Source organism: Somniosus microcephalus, chromosome 17, assembly GCF_052327205.1.
Source record: "Somniosus microcephalus isolate GS21.2 chromosome 17, FLI_Smic_1.0, whole genome shotgun sequence".
Taxonomy (NCBI): domain Eukaryota; kingdom Metazoa; phylum Chordata; class Chondrichthyes; order Squaliformes; family Somniosidae; genus Somniosus; species Somniosus microcephalus.
Window position 1 is genome coordinate 81,785,222 of NC_141003.1, and position 20,112 is coordinate 81,805,333.

A 20,112-nucleotide genomic window follows, 5' to 3' on the forward strand; every position below is an offset into this window, starting at 1 on the left:
CTCTAGCCTTTGCACGGAGAATGGCCCCCTTGCATTTTTCAGCTTGCAATAATTCCCACTCTTCCTTTAGCACCCGGAACTTAGTCTCTGCTCCCTTATCCCCTCCGTCAACTGCTTTACAGACATCCGTAAACATTTAATATTCTCTTCTCGATGCTGGTTAGCTGCCACCCTCTTTTTCCCATAACGTACCGAAAAAACTTTTACCTCATATTTGAAATTATCCCACCAAACTCTTCTTTCTTTCAAGAACAAAGGTTCCTTCCGAGCGTCCTTTATTATATTTATAATCACTTCTTTATAAGAAATTTCTTTCAGGTATTGATTGTTTAAAATCCACACCCCTGAACCGATCTTAACTCTGCTGTTCTTAATTCTAAGAACCAAAGCCGAGTGATCACTAAAAAATACTTTTTTATAATAAATCTCCATCACCTCAGAACTTAACCCTTCCCGCATTAACACAAAATCTATTCGGCTCTGTTTTAAAACATCACCTACCCAACCTGATCTGGAGAACTCGCTTCTTATGGGGTTCCGGTCCCTCCATAAGTCTCTCAAATTTAAATTTGCCATCATTTTTACAATCATCCCACTGGAGTTATCATCCTTAAAGGTCATCTGGGCTGAAATGTCCATCCGAGATAAAAATACATTAAAATCCCCCACTATACAAGGATTTTCCACCTCTGCCGCTTCAGTGAATAACCCCCGAAAAAACTCGCGACGCTTGCAATGGTCGTTCGGTGCATAGATATTAAAGAGATCGCAATTAAATCCCTCCATTTTTACCCTTAGCCATAAAAATCTCCCCTCAGCGTCCTTGTCCATCAAGGCAACGTTCTCTTTTATGGGCGGACTCACCAAAACAGCCACCCCTCTACGGTTATTGTTTGCACAACTTGCAAACACCTCTCCCTTCCAAACCTTCTGAACTCTTTCTAGGATATCCTCATCCCAAAAGGTTTCTTGCAGACACAACAAGTCCGTACCTTTAAAACCCTGCAACAACTGCTGCAATTTCTTCTCACCCCTCAGTCCGTTCACATTAATCGAGACCAATGTAATCATGGCTCCAAAGAAGGGAAGTATGCCTGATAATCTCCCCATCATTTAATCTCTGGCTCTTCCCTCCTCACATGCGCCTTCCCAACTTCTCGGGCAGCTGTTGCTTTTTCCTGCAGCCTCCGACTCTTTTCCCCCTCCTGTTTAAACTTTCCCTGCTGTTTCAGCCTCTTCCTTGCATTAAGTTTGGGCCCAGGAGCTGCCCTTCCTCCCTCTTTCTGCCCCTCACTAACCTTTCCCTTGTCACATGATGCCACCCCACCCCCGACTTCCATGTCTCTGTCCCCCTCTAATTCCTCACACTCAAGCTCTTCTGCAACCCCTTGTGCCTGCTCCCCGTCAGATACATAATCCTGCTCCCTGTCAGACATTTCATCTCCCATAGAGAGTCTTCCTGCTGTCGCAGTTTCTCCCACTGTGCCGCTCCCTTCGACCACATCTCCACCTCTGACCCTTACACCCTGTTCCCTCACTCCATGGGACAATGGTGCACCTAAATTGCTCCCTTTTGACGTCTCTATCTCGCCGATCCCATCCTGCTGTCTCTTTAAGGCTCCTGACTCTTGCTCCCTCTCCCCGTCCTGCCCCCTCCCGCTCACCAAGATATCCGACTCCCCGCCTCTCCCCGGAGCACCCACATCCACCACACACCCCGCTCCCGCCTCCTCTCCTCCCGCAGCCAGCAGACTCCCCACGGGGAGCCGAACCGCACTAAGGCTCGAGTCTGCACTCGACCCTCGCTGCCCGCTGCTGTCTTTGTTCCCCTCCACAGCACTCGGCATGTTTTCCGCCATCTCCATCCCGTCCTCCGTTCCGCCATCCTCTGCCTCTTCCTGTGCTCCTTTCTCCTTCATTTTACCGGCTGTGTCCTCCGACTGCACCACTCCTCCGGCTGTTCCACTCTCATCTCCTTCTCCTTCTCCCATCTCCTCATCACTCATATCGCTCCCTTCTGCCACACACTCACAGCGGGTGGGGCCTTTGTGACACACCCCACAGCTCTCTGCTTTGCAGCTCCGCACGATATGTCCCGACTCGCCGCAATTGTAACAATACAAATCTGGACAGTTTCTTACGAGATGGTCATGTCCCAGACAATAGTAGCACACCTTTACTTGGTTATCGTGCAGCACATGAAAGTACTGCACTCCTTCCAGTGTCTCGAACTTCATACTGTACAGCAAAGACCTCACCCCCTCTGGGAACCGCACCTTTACATACCGGGTTCCGTCTGCTACCCGTGTTCCCGGATAGTACCTCCTCTTTATTTCAGAACAGATTTTAATGTCCCACGACTCCAACTTTTTGCTCAGCACTTCATCCTCAATGTACACTGGCAAGTTCAAAAATGAAACCACCACCTCCTCTGAATATAGCAGAGTCACCTCCAAGAATTTCTCACCAACTTTCAGACTGAGTAGCAGTTTTTCCACCTCCTCACGACCACTGACTGTCACCTCAAATCCCACATTTGGCTTTGGTCGGCAGGCAAAGCAGCTTCCCTCGCCACAGTCCTCATGAACTGCCTGGATTATATCCCAGGCTCGAATCTTCTTATCTTCACACTGCACCACCACCGTATTTTCTTTACCAAACCTCCTGAGGTCCCGGCCCAAATCTTTGGGCCTTTTTTTTCCCCTTCCCACCACAGTTTCCCTCAATACCTCCTCTCTGGTGAAGAAGGCCCAGCAGCGCCTATATTTCCTAAGAAGGCTGAAGGGATGTAACCGGTCACCCCTGATCCTCTCTAACTTTTACCACTGCACTATAGAGAGCATCCTGACAAACTGTATCACAGTATGGTATGGCAGCTGTAGCTACTATGACCGGATAGCCCTGCAGCGGGTAGTCAAAACTGCCCAACGCATTACCGGCACCCGGCTACCGACCGTAGAGCACATCTACCAGAAACGCTGTCTACGGAGGTCACGGTCCATCATCAAAGACCCTACCCACCCCAGCCACAGTCTGTTCCCCCTCCTGCCATCTGGGAGACGCTATAGATGCATTCGCACCCGTACGACCAGATTTAGGAACAGCTTCTTTCCCAGGGCTGTCATCCTACTGAACTCCACAAATAAACTCTAAAGCCTGCACATCTGCCAATGCACTTTATTATGGTTATGTTTATGTTAATATACTACAAGCCAAATGTATGTTGAATGTTTAAATGTCTTAACCCAAATGTACACTCTCGGGAGCCGCAAGCCTACATTTCGTTGTACTGCACTTGTGCACTAACAATGACAATAAAAGTTGATTTGATTTGATTTTGATTTTTTGTTTCTTCCCTAATTAAATTCCTCTCAGGAATATTGTCCTCTGAGGGGCCCGGCACTCCGGACCCCTCAGCAGCCATCTGGCTGTTTTTGTGGGCCCAAAACGCCCTAAAACCTGAAAACCAAACCCCAAAACCCACCACCAACTTTTTACAAAACTCCCTCCAACTCCCAGCTGCAATCAGGCAACCAGTCACACCTGGCTCACTCCTAGCCCCTCCCACCTAGAGAGTGCTCCCCACTGAGCCACAGCTGACACAAACCCCCTTGCCAACACGTACACTCAAGGCCAATTGGCTGAGCTACCAGAGGGTACCTGGGACCCATGGAACTGCACCCAGCAAAGATTCAAGCAGTTTTCAGGGGAGGAGAAAAGCAATAAAATAACATGAAATCATTCAAGCTAAACCCTGCATTTGGCTGGCTTTGAATAATCTGGCCAGGTTCGTATTGGCCTGACTTTTTATCCCATTAACAAGTATACTGACGACTGTCACTTTGACCCTGGAGGCATTTTTGTTTCGAATCTTAATAGTTTTGTGTCATTTTTGCTGACAATCCACACTGAGTTATTAGCCACGGCTTTGTCTCTAAGCCATTAGTGATCCTGCACAATCAATTTACAATGAATGCTCAGCTGTCATATTGCGATGTATAGGTCTTTATTTAATGGATATTCTGGAAAACATTCAAGACAAAGGCCCAGATTTTCCAGGGCCTAGAACCGCGTACGAGGTGCATAGGTGGCCGTAAGTTCTGGGTTTCTGTGTGCGCTGTGCATCCGCGAAAACCCAGAACTTACGATCTGTCAAGCTTCAGCTCGACGGATCCACCGCATCCCCGGGAAATGGACGCTCGCGGGCGGAGAGTCGGGCTATTTGCCCAACTACAGCCTAGGAAATGCCCGTGAAACTCTTATGCCTGATAGGGCCTTCTTTTACCAGCGTAAGAGTTTAAATAAATATTAAAATAATTAAAAAAAATTTAAACATATAAGAACTTTAAAATCAGTTATAGTGTGGCAAAGCCACCAAGAGACTCTTGCAGTAATGTATATAATTGCCTTTAACAGGGATTTGTTACCTTTAAATATTTGCTCTGTATAAATAGCGCGGGTTCGGTAAAATGTCGATCCAGCGCGATGACGTCATCACGCAGGTCACGTGACATACCCAACGGCGGGAAACGTGATGACGTCATGACGTCAGAGGGGAGAGGCGTGTCCTTTCAGTCCTCGTGGAACGTTTTTGTTTGTAACTTTACCAGTGCATTAAACCACGTTTGGTTAACTGCTAGTTTCAATCTCAGTACTTTCGTTAGAACATTGGTGACCCCGAATCCTCGCGGACGTTTTTCGTGGCAGAAACGGAACGCAGGCCATGATGGAAGCCAACGCAGTGGCTTTGAAGCTCCCCCAATTTTGGGAACAACAGGCGGCCTCCTGGTTCGTGCAAGCGGAGGCGCAGTTCGAGCTCCGCAACATCGTGCAGGATCAGACCCGTTATCTTTACGTGGTCTCCGCACTCGACAGCTCGACGGCATCGAGGATCATCAGCCTACTGGAAAACCCCCAGCTACCGACAAGTACATCACCATTAAGGCTCGGCTCATGCAGGTATTCGGCCTTATGAAGGCAGAGCTCGCACGCCGCCTACTCACGCTGCCCGGGTTGGGTGACTCCAAACCTTCGGAGTTGATGAGCCAGATGCTCACTCTCCTGGGGTCGGAGCCGCAATGTTTCCTGTTCCGTGAACTGTTCCTCACTCAACTGCCCAAACAGGTGCAGGCGGCCCTCGCCAGATCGGACGCCGGGGGTTGTATAGCGCTCGCCGAAGAGGCGGATAAAATATACGCGGTCCGACAGCAAAACTGCGCCATCGCGGGACACCCCGCCCCAAAGGGCCCTGACTCGACGCCTCCTCCAAGCGGTTTCTGCTATTACCACGCTCGGTTTGGCGTGAAGGCCAGATGCTGCCGTCCGCCTTGCAGTTTTGCGTCCAAAGCAACGAACAGACCCCTGCGCGTCAAGAGCACTGGATCCGGGGCATGCCCCGCAGCCACGATGGTGGTCGGCGATTCCGGGAATTTAGGAGTCGTTCCAACAGGCTCGTCCGACCTCCTCGGCGATTGACTTTTCTAATTAAAAACAATTCTGGGGGGGCGTATGTGGCAAAGCCACCAAGAGACTCTTGCAGTAATGTATATAATTGCCTTTAACAGGGGTTTGTTACCTTTAAATGTTTGCTCTGGATAAATAGCGCGGGTTCGGTAAAATGTCGATCCAGCGCGATGACGTCATCACGCTGGTCACGTGACGTACCCAACGGCGGGAAATGTGATGACATCATGACGTCAGAGGGGAGAGGCGTGTCCTTTCAGTCCTCGTGGAACCAAGTATTGTACAGACCTGTTTAGAGTTTCTCCTGCGTTTTTGTTTGTAACTTTTACCAGTGCATTAAACCACATTTGGTTAACTGCTAGTTTCAATCTCAGTACTTTCGTTAGGAGTTGAGAACTCCTACAATAGGTTATTTTTAGCCCCTTTAAAAAGTTAACATTTATTTTTCAAAAAATTAAATTTTTGTTTTAAATGTTTACATAGAAACATAGACGATAGGAGCAGGAGTAGGCCATTCGGCCCCTTGAGCCTGTTCCGCCATTTAATGAGATCATGGCTGATCATCCAAATTCAGTACCCTGTCCCTGCTTTCTCCCCATATCCCTTGATCCCTTTAGCCTTAAGAAATATATCTAACTCCTTCTTGAATATATTAATAAGTTGGCCTCAACTGCCTTTAGTGGTAGAGAATTCCACAGGTTCACCACTCTCTGGGTGAAGAAATTCCTCCTCATCTCAGTCCTAAATGGCTTACCCCTTATCCTTAGACTGTGACCCCTGGTTCTGGACTCCCCCGGCATCGGGAACATCCTTCCTGCATCTAGTCTGTCTAGTCCTGTTAGAATTTTATAAGTTTCAATGAGATCCCCTCTCATTCTTCTAAACTCTAGCAAATATAAGCCTAATTGACTCAATCTCTCCTCATACGTCATTCCTGCCATCCCAGGTATCAGGTTTAATTTAATTGTATTTGAATTCGTTTTGAACATGTGACAATTTATTATTATTTAACTGGTGTGTAATTGTGTTTTTTTGGGGATTTCTATTCATGGCTGATGGGGGATTGAATAGGTAAATGGGAATCCCCCTTTGTCTTTGGTTGGGCCGGCCCACGTGATCCCAGGGACGCTCGCGAACCGCCTGTGCCCCCGGGGTACATGGGCCTTTACTCGTGCGTAGGCGTAGAGGCCCAGGAGCGCGAGTTTACAAACCCCCGGGATCATCAGGTAGGTTCGTAGATTTATTGCGGTTTGGAGGCATTCGTTCGCAGGGGAAGCCTCCGACCGCAGATTCAAGCCCCAAATGTTACAGGTTGGGATATGGTTTATACAAATACACTTTAAAATTTTTGTGGTTATGATCTCCACTTGCGTGATCACACAAGATAACCTTCAATCAAAATCATTAATCATTGGATACTCCAATCCTGCAAAAACAACGCCAGGCTCAGAACGTGGGCTGTTGTAACCTGTAGCCTATTGCTTCCCGACAGAGACAGCGAAGTGGAAATTTTCACCGTCACCGTGAATTTGCCTGCAAGGACCAAAGGATTATTTCTCCTGACCTATGAAGAGCTGCTGGAGAGGCGTCTGGGAAAGTACACGCACGTGATCAGCGTCAGGCCCAAGCAGATCGTTCCGAAACTCCTGGTGGAGATCCATTTGACGGAGCGTTCCGGGATCACTTTCGTAGAAGTCGCCCCCCTGAGAAACAGCAAGCAGATGAGTCGCAGCAGGGCAGGTATCTCAGCACAGAGAATCGAAGAGCGAGATTTACACCCTCTCTGTGATAAGTTTACGATGAACAAGTTTGTTAAGTAATGTATGTTAGATTTAAAATGCAAATCCCGTTTTATTATTGCATTTTCCCCTGATATCACCAACACTTTGGCTGCTATCTTACTTTCTAAAGGTGTATTTAATAATTTTTATTAACTTTTATCTGCTTTCCTCACAATAACAACAACAACTTATATTTATATAGCACCTTGCCCACTCAGTCAACCTGTCTATATCTCTCTGCGGCCTCTTTGCGTCCTCCTCACAGCTTACTTTCCCACCTAACTTTGTATCATCAGCAAACTTGGATACGTTACACTCAGTCCCTTCATCTAATCAGTAATATAGATTGTAAATAGCTGAGGCCCAAGCACTGATCCACTAGTTACAGCCTGCCAACCCGAAAAAGTCCCGTTTATTCTTACTCTCTGTTTTCTGTCCATTAACCAATCCTCAATCCATGCTAATATATTACCCCCAATCCCATGAGTCCTAATTTTGTGTAATAACCTCTTGTGTGGCATCTTATCGAATGCTTTTTGAAAATCCAAATACACTACATCCACTGGTTCCCCCTTATCCACCCTACTAGTTACATCTTCTAAAAACGCTAACAGATTTGTCAAACCCGATTTCCCTTTCATAAAACCAAGTTGACTCTGCCTAATCATAGTTAAGATTTTCTAAGTGCCCTGTTACCACACCCCTAATAATAGATTTCAGCATTTTGCCTACTACTGATGTCAGGCTAACTGGCCTATAGCGGGGTTATGTTTGCTACCTTCCAATCCTTGGGGACTATTCTAGAATCTAGGGAATTCTGGAAGATTAATACCAATGCATCCACTATATCTTTTAAAACCCTGGAATGCAGGTCGTCCGGTCCAGGGGATTTGTCGCCACTTAGTCACAATGGCCCAGAGATTCGGGCCCCCACGGGTGAGTACACGCTGGGTACTCACGCGTAGGCCCAACGAAAGTGCCGGTTTCGTGCATGCACTGCGCATGCGCGGGAAACCGGAACTTCCGTTCCCTTAAAGGAAGGGGTTCACAGGTGGAACGCGTGCGCCGGAGAGGCAGCGCGTACGCCTGGAACTTACGTTTTTTTTGCAGGTTTCTCTGGGAGGATAAGTCTCCAGCAGTTACACTTTTAAAAAGCAGGCGCAAGGCCTGCTTTTAACAAGGTAAGTGGTGAATTAAGTAAAATTAAAACATTTTTTCCACAGGTTTATTATTTTTAAATACTTTAAAGTAAGTTTATTTTTAGCCCTGTTAGAAACTAATTAATTTTTTCAAAAATTTAAATTATTGTTTAAAATAGTTATTTTATGTAATTTATAGTTATTTTAAAAATGTGATGTTTTTAAAAAAATTATTTGAAGTTTTAGTTATGTTTTGGGGCTTATAGTATTTATAGGTTTGACAGCTCTTCCTGTCAAATTTATGAATGGGCATTCCCTGCTACCATTGGCTCTCCATGGCCCACGTCATCCCAGGGGACGCTTTGAACTAACTGCGCCCCTGGGATACACAAGCACTGCGCGCCGGCAGTTGGAGGAGGCCTAGGATCGGAATCCCACGGGGGGCCCACAGCTCAACGGCCGGCGCGCTAGGTAAGTGCAGGTCGGAGGCTTGCACCCGCGGGAAGCCTCCAACTCGAATTTCTGGGCCATTAGTTTCTCCAGTTCTATGCCTTTACTTATACTGATTTCTTTAAGTTCCTCATTCTCTCTAGACCCTTGGTTCCCCATTATTTCTGGAATTTTTTTGTGTCTTCTACCGTGAAGACAGGTACAAAGCATTTGTTTACTGTCAAGCGGTTGAGGGTTATTGAGATGGTAATAAATCTGTTTAATGCACAATGTTGTTAGGAAGAGAGTATAAAGATCCTTAAAGAGAAAATTCTGTGATTTAGGTAGTCAGGCACTGTGTAAGGAATGGTTACTGAATGACCTTGTCTCATTCCAAGTTTTCTTGTTCTTATGAAGAATTTTTATGTTTTGAATAATTGTTCTTTTTTTTACATGAGAGTTAAGTAATTGAAGGCCCTTTGTGGCTGAACATGTTCATCACAGCTCCTTCCCCCTTCTTTGTCCCTCTTTCTGGCTTTATACTTTGGATTATGGTCAATAGAATAATTTTGAAGCATTCCTTCCAAGTCTTCAGCCTCCTTTCAAACTACAACCCCTGTACGATGAACACGAGGCTTGATTTATTTCAATCATGGCGGAGTCTTTCCCGTTATTATCCCTAGAGATTAAATACTTTTTGGAGCGTGCATGGTGGTATAAATCGGAACGAGCATGCTTGTTGAGACAAGTGGCTTTTTCCCTGTCCCGCACTTTCTTGTGCTAAAGGTTTCACTCTCGCCTCCGAGTCAGAAAGTTGTGGGTTCAAGTCCCACTCCAGAGACTTGAGCACAAAAATCTAGGCTGACACTCCAGTGCAGTGCTGAGGGAGTGTTGCACTGTCAGAGGTGCCGTCTTTCAGATGAGACATTAAATCGAGGCCCCGTCTGCCCTCTCAGGTGGATGTAAAAGATCCCATGGCACTATTTCAAAGAAGAGCAGGGGAGTTCTCCCCGGTGTCCTGGGGCCAATATTTATCCCTCAATCAACATCACTAAAAAAAACAGATTATCTGGTCATTATCACATTGCTGTTTGTGGGAGCTTGCTGTGTGCAAATTGGCTGCTGCGTTTCCCACATTACAACAGTAACTACACTTCAAAAAGTACTTCATTGGCTGTAAAGCTCTTTGGGGTATCCGGTGGTCGTGAAAGGCGCGATAGAAATGCAAGTCTTTCTTTTTTCAATTGAAAACAAATAAGATCTGATTACACACAGAGTCATTATTGTACCCTGGAAATGAGCATATTCTGGTCTCTGGCTTTGGCATAAATGAATTGGCATTGACGCAGTACAATTTTTGCACATAACGTTAGATGTCCATTATTCTTCATTATCTGTATCATCTCCAAGTCTACAATCAATGCCATATCTGTTAGTGATACTTGTTTTAGATTTAACTGCAATGTCAACTTTTTTCTCATGAACAAGAAAAAAGAAAACAAAGTGGCTTTTATATACATTATTATAAAAATAACAGACGGCCTGTTGTTGGGTCTTAGGCTTGGAGGTGCATGACTGGCTGAGCTAATACCAGTTAAATAGATGTCCCCTAATTCACTTACCACAGAAACAGCAACTGCACTTCAAAGTAATTCATTTATATTTGAAGTGCTTTGGGATATCCTGAGAGATATAAGGCAAGGTCTTCCTTTTTTAATTCAATTCAATTTTTATTTGTCATATATGCAGCAACGTGTGTACTGCACAATGAAATGTTGATTTTTATGAGTCCTCCCAACATTGGAATAAATATGGCATAGCAATGATAAAAATACAAATAAAAATACAGTAGTAATAAATAAAACAACAGTAATAAATAATAATAAATTATTCGTTCATGAGTCTTATGGCCTGGGGGGTAGAAGCTGTTTCGAAACCTGCTGGTACGAGACCGTATGCTTCGATATCTCTTACCGGACGGGAGCAGGGTGAAGAGGTTGTGGCTGGGGTGGCTTGCGTCTTTGATGATTCTCAGGGCCTTCCCCCGGCACCTCTCGGGGTAGATATCCTGCACAGCAGGTAGTTTAATTCCTATAGTATGTTGTGCAGCTTTCACCACCATCTGTAGAGCCTTGCGGTCTATGGCGGTGCAGTTGCCATACCAGGTAGTGATGCAGCCGGACAGGATACTCTCGATGGTGCACCGGTAGAAGTTGGTGAGAATCTGGGGGGCCATTCCAAATTTCTTCAGTCTCCTGAGGAAGAACAGGTGTGTTTGTCTGTTAGAATTTTAAGCTTTAATACAACGATTTTCCATTAAAAAAAAAGACTTGCATTTCTATAGCGCCTTTCACGACCACCGGACGTCTCAAAGTGCTTTACAGCCAATGAAGTACTTTTTGAAGTGTAGCCGCTGTTGTAATGTGGGAAACGCGGCAGCCAATTTGCGCACAGCAAGCTCCCACAAACAGCAATGTGATAATGACCCAGATAATCTGTTTTAGTGATGTTGGTTGAGGGATAAATATTGGCCCCAGGACACCAGGGATAACTCCCCTGCTCTTCTTCGAAATAGTGTCATGGGATCTTTTACATCCACCTGAGAGAGCACTCGGGGCCTCGGTTTAACGTCTAATCAGAAAGACGGCACCTCCGACAGTGCAGCACTCCCTCAGCACTGCACTGGAGTGTCAGCCTAGATTTTTGTGCTCAAGTCCCTAGAGTGGGGGCTATGAACCCACGACCTTCTGACTCAGAGGCGAGTGTGCTGCCCACTGAGCCACAGCTGACAGAGTTTGCTTATGGTACCCATATGCGGACCAAGTCACATACAATCCAGAAACTCTACCTTTCCAATAATGTGTCCTCAGTATATGGGCAAATCCTGTGGATTAACTTTTTTCAGTAACCTATTGACTGCATTAAACAATGCGGGAGGTCGATTTTAACCCTACCCACTTGGTGGGTGAGCAGTTAAGATTCCACTGCTGACATACCCGCCTGCTTCATGCTAATCTCGATTTCAACCTGCTCTTCTGAGCAGCTGGTAAAACCATTCCCCTCCTGAAGCCAATGGGGTCCTGCTTTAAATATGCAGATCATGGTCTGATGCTGTCATTGGGTACCAACCGCAATTTTAACTTGCGACTGAGCTGTGAAGCCACTGACCAAACTTAGTGTGAAGGATAATTACGTGGATGAGGAGGCAGCGACTGTGGAATTAAACTCCAGTATCTTCAGGAGATTAGAGGACGAGGATTGAGAAAAAAAATCATAGAATCATAGACTAGTACCGCACAGAAGAGTCTGCGCCGGCTCTTTCGAAGAGCAATCCAGTCAGTCCCACTCCCCTGCTCTTTCCCCATATCCCTGCAATTTATTCTCCTTCCAGTATTTATCCAATTCCCTTTTGAAGGTTACTATTGAATCTGCCTCCACCGCCCTATCAGGCAGCACATTCCAAATCCTAACCACGCGTTACGTAAAAAAGTTTTTCCTCATGTCGCCTCTGGTTCTTTTGCCAATCACCTTAAATCTGTGCCCTCTGGTTATCGACCCTTCAGCCATTAGAAACAGTTTCTCTTCATTTACTCTATCTAAACCCTCCATTCAAAATGTTGAAGTCTCAGAGTTATTATTTAAAAAAAGAACCTTTAAATAACCATTGAAAGTATTTCATTTGACAAACTATGTTTTAAAGTGGAGTTGGTAAATTTTCATTTTTGCTTGGCTCAAAAATCTAGTTCATATGGGCCTAATATTATGATCTTGAAATATGTTAGGTTTAATAACTTCTAAAAAGATTTGGTGATAAGGGGGGGGGGTGGTATTTGCCCGTAAGGTTTGTGACTAAAGGATGGGGCATCTATCCACTGTAGTTAAATATTTTAAAAGCATTCTGAAATTTGGCAGGTCCCATTATGGAATATTTAAGGTTGGATTTTACTTGCATTAACTTCCTCAGACCAAGAAATTATATTTTTCACTTTTTTAATTTAGTAAAACTGTGCTATTGTTATACAAACATGCATTTCAAGTTACAAAGTGATTGCTACATCTTGAATGTTTCCCTCCTGTGCTGTTAAAGCCTCACCTCCACCATCCACTAATATCGACCGAACCAGGACAACAGCCCACATCAGGTTTACTCCAACTATTCGGCAGCAAGCTGGAATCGCTGAGAATGGAGTTCTGGGTGACTTCATTGTGAGATACGATGTTAACAGAGAATTGGGAGTTGGCGATATTCAGGTATTACTCTTAATGTTTTCCTTCTATTCTGGGCCCAGCGTATCCCAAGGGTGTATGTCTTATTTACACAACACTCAGAAGTGCTTGCTTTTGACACTTATAAAATTCTAACATAGTGGTTAGCACTGTGCCTCACAGCACCAGGGACCCGGGTTTGAATCCGGCCTCGGGTGACTGTGTGGAGTTTGCACATTCTCCCCGTGTTTGCGTGGGTTTCCTCCGGGTGCTCCGGTTTCCTCCCACAGTCCAAAGATGTGCGGGTTAGGATGATTGGCTATGATAAATTGACCCTTAGTGTTAGGGGGATTAAATACGTGGGGTTACGGGGATAGGGTGGGATATGTGTTGGTGTAGGGGTTATGGGGATCGGGTGGGATATGTGTCGGTGCAGGCTCGATGGGCCGAAATGGCCTCTATCTGCACTGTGGGGTTTCTGTGTGATTCTGTGTGACAGACTAGATGCAGGAAGGATGTTCCCGATGGTCGGAGAGTCCAGAACAGGGGTCACAGTCTAAGGATAAGGGGTAAGCCATTTTGGACTGAGATGAGGAGGAATTTCTTCACCCAGAGAGTGGTGAACCTGTGGAATTCTCTACCACAGAAGGCAGTGGAGGCCAATTCATTAAATATATTCAAGAAGGAGTTGGATATATTTCTTAAGGCTAAGGGGATCAAGGGATATGGGGAGAAAGCAGGGACAGGGTACTGAATTTGGAAGATCAGCCATGATCTCATTAAATGGCGGAACAGGCTCGAGGGGCCGAATGGCCGACTCCTGCTCCTATCTTCTATGTTTCTATGTTTCTATGACACGTTGCTGCGTGTTATTAAGAACGCAGTTTAAACCAAGATAGCTTCATTTCAACTGGGTTCACAGGCTAAGTCGGTGTTTGTGGATCTCAAACAAGTGTCTGTGTATTTTCCATCTGCAACATCGTGCCATCGAAATTTGTCTTTGTATTAATTTTAAATTCATATTCCAAGCATCATTTTCCCCATCCCTCCTACGAGGGAATTTTGTTGATTATGTCCAAACTCTTATAACATGGGGTACCCAGAGCCAGCAGATTGTGTCCAAACTCTTATAACATGGGGTACCCAGAGCCAGCAGATTGTGTCCAAACTCTCATAACATGGGGTACCCAGAGCCAGCAGATTGTGTCCAAACTCTCATAACATGGGGTACCCAGAGCCAGCAGATTGTGTCCAAACTCTTATAACATGGGGTACCCAGAGCCAGCAGATTGTGTCCAAACTCTCATAACATGGGGTACCCAGAGCCAGCAGATTGTGTCCAAACTCTTATAACATGGGGTACCCAGAGCCAGCAGATTGTGTCCAAACTCTTATAACATGGGGTACCCAGAGCCAGCAGATTGTGTCCAAACTCTTATAACATGGGGTACCCAGAGCCAGCAGATTGTGTCCAAACTCTTATAACATGGGATACCCAGAGCCAGCAGATTGTGTCCAAACTCTTATAACATGGGGTACCCAGAGCCAGCAGATTGTGTCCAAACTCTTATAACATGGGGTACCCAGAGCCAGCAGATTGTGTCCAAACTCTTATAACATGGGATACCCAGAGCCAGCAGATTGTGTCCAAACTCTTATAACATGGGGTACACAGAGCCAGCAGATTGTGTCCAAACTCTTATAACATGGGGTACCCAGAGCCAGCAGATTGTGTCCAAACTCTCATAACATGGGGTACCCAGAGCCAGCAGAGAGCTGCTTTTTGAACCCAGGGCCCACAGGCTTACACCCATTGTTTACCCACTGTCACCCAGCCACCATCTCGGGGTTACTTGTTCTACAAAACACCGACGAACCAAACAATTATATTTTGTTAACTTTAACCGTATGGAAAAAGGAGTTTTATTAAGATTGTTATTCTTCCTTTACAGGTTCAAAATGGATATTTTGTTCATTACTTTGCACCCAAGGATCTTCCTCCAGTGCCAAAGAATGTGGTTTTTGTAATAGACACAAGTGGATCAATGGCTGGAAAAAAAATAAAACAGGTATACTTCTTTACTTTGATAAAGGGCCCAATTTTATTGCACTCAAATAATAACTTTGCAGATGTATGACTACACCCGTCATTCATTGTTATCACTAGGCTAATATGCTCAAGCCACACTCTGATATAATCATTGGTCAGATAGATATTTTAAGTCTTTTTATCCCAGTCAATTCGTATGCTATTCAGGAATTAGTAAATAGCTTCCATCTGTTAGCCATGGGCCAACACCTGAGCCATTGGGCTGGATATTTACTAGGGCGGGTTATGTAGGCAGGGCGGAGGTGGTGGGGGGTGGGGGGGGCAGGGCTGGTGGAGAATGGAGTTTTGAACGGGAAGTCTGGGTTTCTTTCGGCCCTGACAGCTTTCCCACCCGGATGTCAGCCTGATTGACAGGCTTGGCTTCCAGTCGGGTGAGGAGGACTCGAGAGCAGGCGGCAGGACCAGGTAGGTCCGACCCATGAACCCAGGGGGATTCGACCTCCGACCCTGGTGGGGGGGTTGTCCGATCCCTGGCCCCGGGGGGGGGGGGGGTCCGATTCTTGGTCCCAGGCGGGGGCGGTGTCCGATCCCCGACCCCCGACCTTGGGGGTTTGTATTGGGGGGGGGTGTCTGATAGGGGGGGTGGAGCTTGGGGGTGCCTGGGCGCAGCACTCCTGCTCCTCCTGGCCTATATCAGTGCTGTGAAGGCACTTACCTTCTCTCCGAAGCTGTCCTCGCCTTGTTTCAGTGGCCCCGTTTCCCGAGGCCTGGGTAACTCAGTCGCCCACTGTAAAACCTGCAAAGAAGGTTAAATCAGAGGCTGCCAGACTCATTGACATAATTGAATTGCCAACCCACCTCCTGGGAGCGTTGGCTGCCCACCCTTTGTCCCGCCTACGTAAAACCCGTAAGTGGGCAGGTTGGGGTCAGGGTTCAGAGTTAAAATTTTCACCCCCCATTCACTCCCAAACCACACGTTTTTGTGTGCTAAAATTCCCCCCCATTGACTTTGACCATCACCTATTTTGGTAGTTATCCATTTGCTGGTGGTATCCAAACCAGTCAGTTCTACTTTGATAAGAACATAAGAATTAGGAGCAGGAGTCGGTCATACGGCCCCTCGCGCTCCGCCATTCAATGAGATCATGGCTGATCTTCCACCTCAACTCCACTTTCGCACCCAGTCCCCATTTACCCTTGATTCCCCTAGAGTCCAAAAATCTATCTATCTCAGCCTTGAATATACTCAACGATTCAGCATCCACAGCCCTCTGGGGTAGAGAATTCCAAATATTCACAACCCTCTGAGTGAAGAAATTCCTCCTCATCTCAGTCCTAAATGGCCGACCCCTTATCCTGAGACTATGCCCCCCAGTTCTAGACACTCCAGCCAGGGGAAACAACCTCTCAGCATCTACCCTGTCAATCCCCCTCAGAATCTTATAAATTTCAGTGAGATCACCTCTCATTCTTCTAAACTCCAGAGAGTATCGGCCCAATCTACTCAATCTCTCCTCATAGGACAGCCCTCTCATCCCAGAGATCAATCTAGTGAACCTTTGTTGCACCGCCTCTAAGGCAGGTATATCCTTTCTCAGATAAGGAGACCAAAACTGTGCTCAGTACTCCAGGTGTGGTCTCACCAAAGCCCTGTACAATTGTAGTAAGACTTCCTTACTCTTGTATTCCAACCCCTTGCAATAAAGGCCAACATGCCATTTGCCTTCCTAATTGCTTGCTGTACCTGATGCATTAATAGTGGTAACATATCCTGAAGATTGACTTACCACAAGGAGGTGTCAGCCGTGTCTCAGTGGGCAGCAGTCTCTCGCCTCTGAGTCAGAAGGTTGTGGGTTCATAGTGCTACTCCAGAGACTTGAGCACAAAAATCTAGGTTGACACGCCAGTGCAGTACTGAGGGAGTGCTGCACTGTCGGAGGTGCCATCTTTCAGATGAGACGTTAAACCGAGGCCCTGTCTGCCCTCTCAGGTGGACGTAAAAGATCACTTGGCACTATTTTGAAGAAGAGCAGGGGAGTTATCCTTGATGTCCTGGCCAATATTTATCCCTCAATCAACATCACTAAAACATTATCTGGGTCATGATCACATTGCTGTTTGTGGGAGCTTGCTGTGCGCAAATTGTCTGCCACGTTTCCCACATTACAACAGTGACTACACTTCAAAAGTACTTCATTGGCTGTAAAGTGCTTTGGGACGTCCGGTGGCCATGAAAGGTGCTATAGAAATGCAAGTCTTTCTTTCTAGTTACTAGCTGGCCTTTAAACAAGTGTAAGTTAAGTACTCATTAGGTAGACGTCAGGTAACAGGACCTAATCATTAGCACCGCAACTCGCCATTAAATGTGAAAATATGTATCACTTTCCCAAAATTGTTAAATACCACATCTTTCTTGTCTCCTTGCAGCTAATTTTGGTGCAAATACTTAACGTGAGAAATATTCTGTGGCTTCCACTACTGAGTTTCGCTGCTGCTGTCTTCGGCTTTTAACAGCCAAATATTTGGGCCCCAATTTTCCCCCAGCCGTCGGGCGGGGTTTCAGGCGGGCGGGGGCTGAAAATCCCGAATTTGGGGGTCCCGACACCATCCCGCCCAAAACCCCGCCCCACGTAAGTTTCAGGGGCGGCGGGTACCCGCCCAGCACTGGGACCCGCTGAAACCAGGCGGGAAGGGATTAGTGCCAATTAACTGCCTGTTAACAGGCAGTTTTTAGCCGAATCCCTATTTTGAGGGGTTTCGTGTGGGTTTCCCGATGGCTCCAAGCCACGCCAGGTTAGAGCAGGTGGGCCGTCGGGTTGAAGGAGTTGGAGGGGTCGCGATGTCGGCGCTCAGGTGAGTGATGGGTGCATGAGTGTAAAGGTAAGTGTGTTTGGTGTGTCTAAAGTGTGTAAAGAACTTTTACTTGCCTGTACTTAGCTTCACAGCCTTTCTTCCTGTAGCCGTCGGGAGCCCATCACTCACCCGGCACTTAAAGCTGAACGGCTGCGATCTGTGAAAAGTGACAGCCTTCAGCTTTGAGTGCCGGTGACAGTTCTAACTGAGTCTGTGCAGAATGACTCATGTCAGAACTCAGACTGTCAGTGTTTGACAGCTTCAAACAGCTGTCAAATGCTGATATTTCAAAAACTCTTAACAGATGAAATTTCAGTCTGTGACGTCACCTGTTGCCGGGTGGCCCTTAATTGGCCTGCTGAGCCCGCTGGGCAGGCTCAACAAAGTCAATCAAGGGAAAATCGCGCGGATTAGCCGGACGTCGAAGTAGGCGGGTCAAAAACCCAAAAGGGGAAGTTCCGCCTTCTTCCCGACAGGTTCGGGAAAATCTACCCCCACGTGTTTATCTTGGTCTCTCTTTTGAGCCAAATAAACTGTCAACGTTATGCTGCATTTGGCAAGCTTCTCCTTAGGAATTAATACCAGTCAACGTAAGCCAAGTCATGCTGCCACTGAATTGTAGTTGTGTTTATTGTATTCTGCTCACCTACCAAGGAAATCATTACTGGCTAAACATATACAAAAATTGGATTGCAGAGGTGTCTACATTTGCACGGTGCAACGCACTTTCTTTGTAAGTTATTCACCTGAGAAATCACCAAATTGTGTGATATATATTTAGATCTCAGCTCGGCTTTTGCTATTGTGCCACATAGCAGATAGTCCACAGGTGGGAAGGAATGGGACAGGAAGCAAGCTTCTGAGGCAGGTGGAAAATTAGGCAAACTAGAAAAAGCAAAGCGTGACTGTGAATGGACCTGTGTTAATGTGCCAAGTGTGTTGTGTCGGTACCTTTCTACCTAGACACAATTTAGGACTCAGAACTCAGAGATTCAAACATGAAGTGCTTTATTCAGGAAGGAAAGGAAGTTCTGGAAAGTTCCAAACAAAGAGAGCTAAACTTAACCAAGACAACACCCAACCATTTATCTGCTGTGACAGTGCCACCACAGGTGGGAGGAGAACACACAATACATAACATATTGGTCACTATTCACGGGGATTAGTGTTGGGGCCACTACTGTTCAAAGTGTAACTTCTGGCTGCTTGTGCATCGCCGATTTCTTTTGCCCCACCACTGGCGGCTTTGCCTTTGGCTGTCTAGGCTCCAAACTCTGGAATTCCCTCCCTAAACCACTCCTCCTCTCCGTCTCTCCGCCTCTCCTCCTCTCCTCCTCTCCTCCTCGCCTCCTCTCCTCCTCTCCGCCTCTCCTCCTCTCCTCCTCTCCTCCTCGCCGCCTCTCCGCCTCTCCGCCTCTCCTCCTCTCCTCCTCTCCGCCTCTCTGCCTCGCTCTCCTCCTTTAAGATGCTTCTTTAAACCTAGCTCTCACCTGTCCTAATATCTCCTTGTGTGGCCTGGATGTCACATTGTGTTTGATAATGGCTCTGGTGCAGCACCTTGGGATGTTTTACTACGTTAAAGGTGCTTTATAAATGCAAGTTGTTGCTGTGTATATAAATGATTTGGAGCTGGGGACAGGAACAAAGCTGTCAAAGTTTGCAGGTGTCACCAAATGGGATGCAGGGCATTTGAAAACAATAAGGAGCAGATAAACAAATCAGGATAGATTGGGAAGTGGGCCAATGAGTGGCAGATGACATTTAACGTGGATACGTGCAATGTAAGTACTTTTTATTGAAGATTAATGATTACGGAAGGGAAACAAGCAATAAGAATATAAATATTAGGGCCCCAAACACCCCTTCCAGGTGAAACAGCAATTTACTTGTAATTCTTGCAATCTAGTATACTGTATTTGCTGCTCACGATGCGGTCTCCTCTACATTGGGGAGACCAAACGCAGATTGGGCGACCGCTTTACAGATCACCTCCGTTCAGTCCGTAAGGGTGACCCTGAGCTCCCGGTCACCTGTCACTTTAAATCTCCGCTTCACTCCCACTCTGCTCTCTCTGTCCTTGGCCTATTACATTGTTCCAATGAAGCTCAACGTAAGCTGGAGGAACAGCACCTCATCTTTCGATTAGGCACTTTACAGCCTTCTGGACTCAACATTGAGTTCAACAATTTCA

General features: G+C 46.3%; 1 protein-coding gene across 1 annotated transcript in view; it reads left to right on the top strand.

The window, feature by feature from the left end:
* The window catches only part of itih5 (inter-alpha-trypsin inhibitor heavy chain 5), a 97,279-nt gene that overhangs the window by 31,858 nt on the left and 45,309 nt on the right, over positions 1–20,112 (top strand). The window contains exons 5-7 of the mRNA XM_086010749.1: positions 6,956–7,203; positions 12,900–13,063; positions 14,971–15,087. Coding sequence (XP_085866875.1) covers positions 6,956–7,203; positions 12,900–13,063; positions 14,971–15,087 — 529 coding nt within the window. The remainder of the gene's footprint in view (positions 1–6,955; positions 7,204–12,899; positions 13,064–14,970; positions 15,088–20,112) is intronic.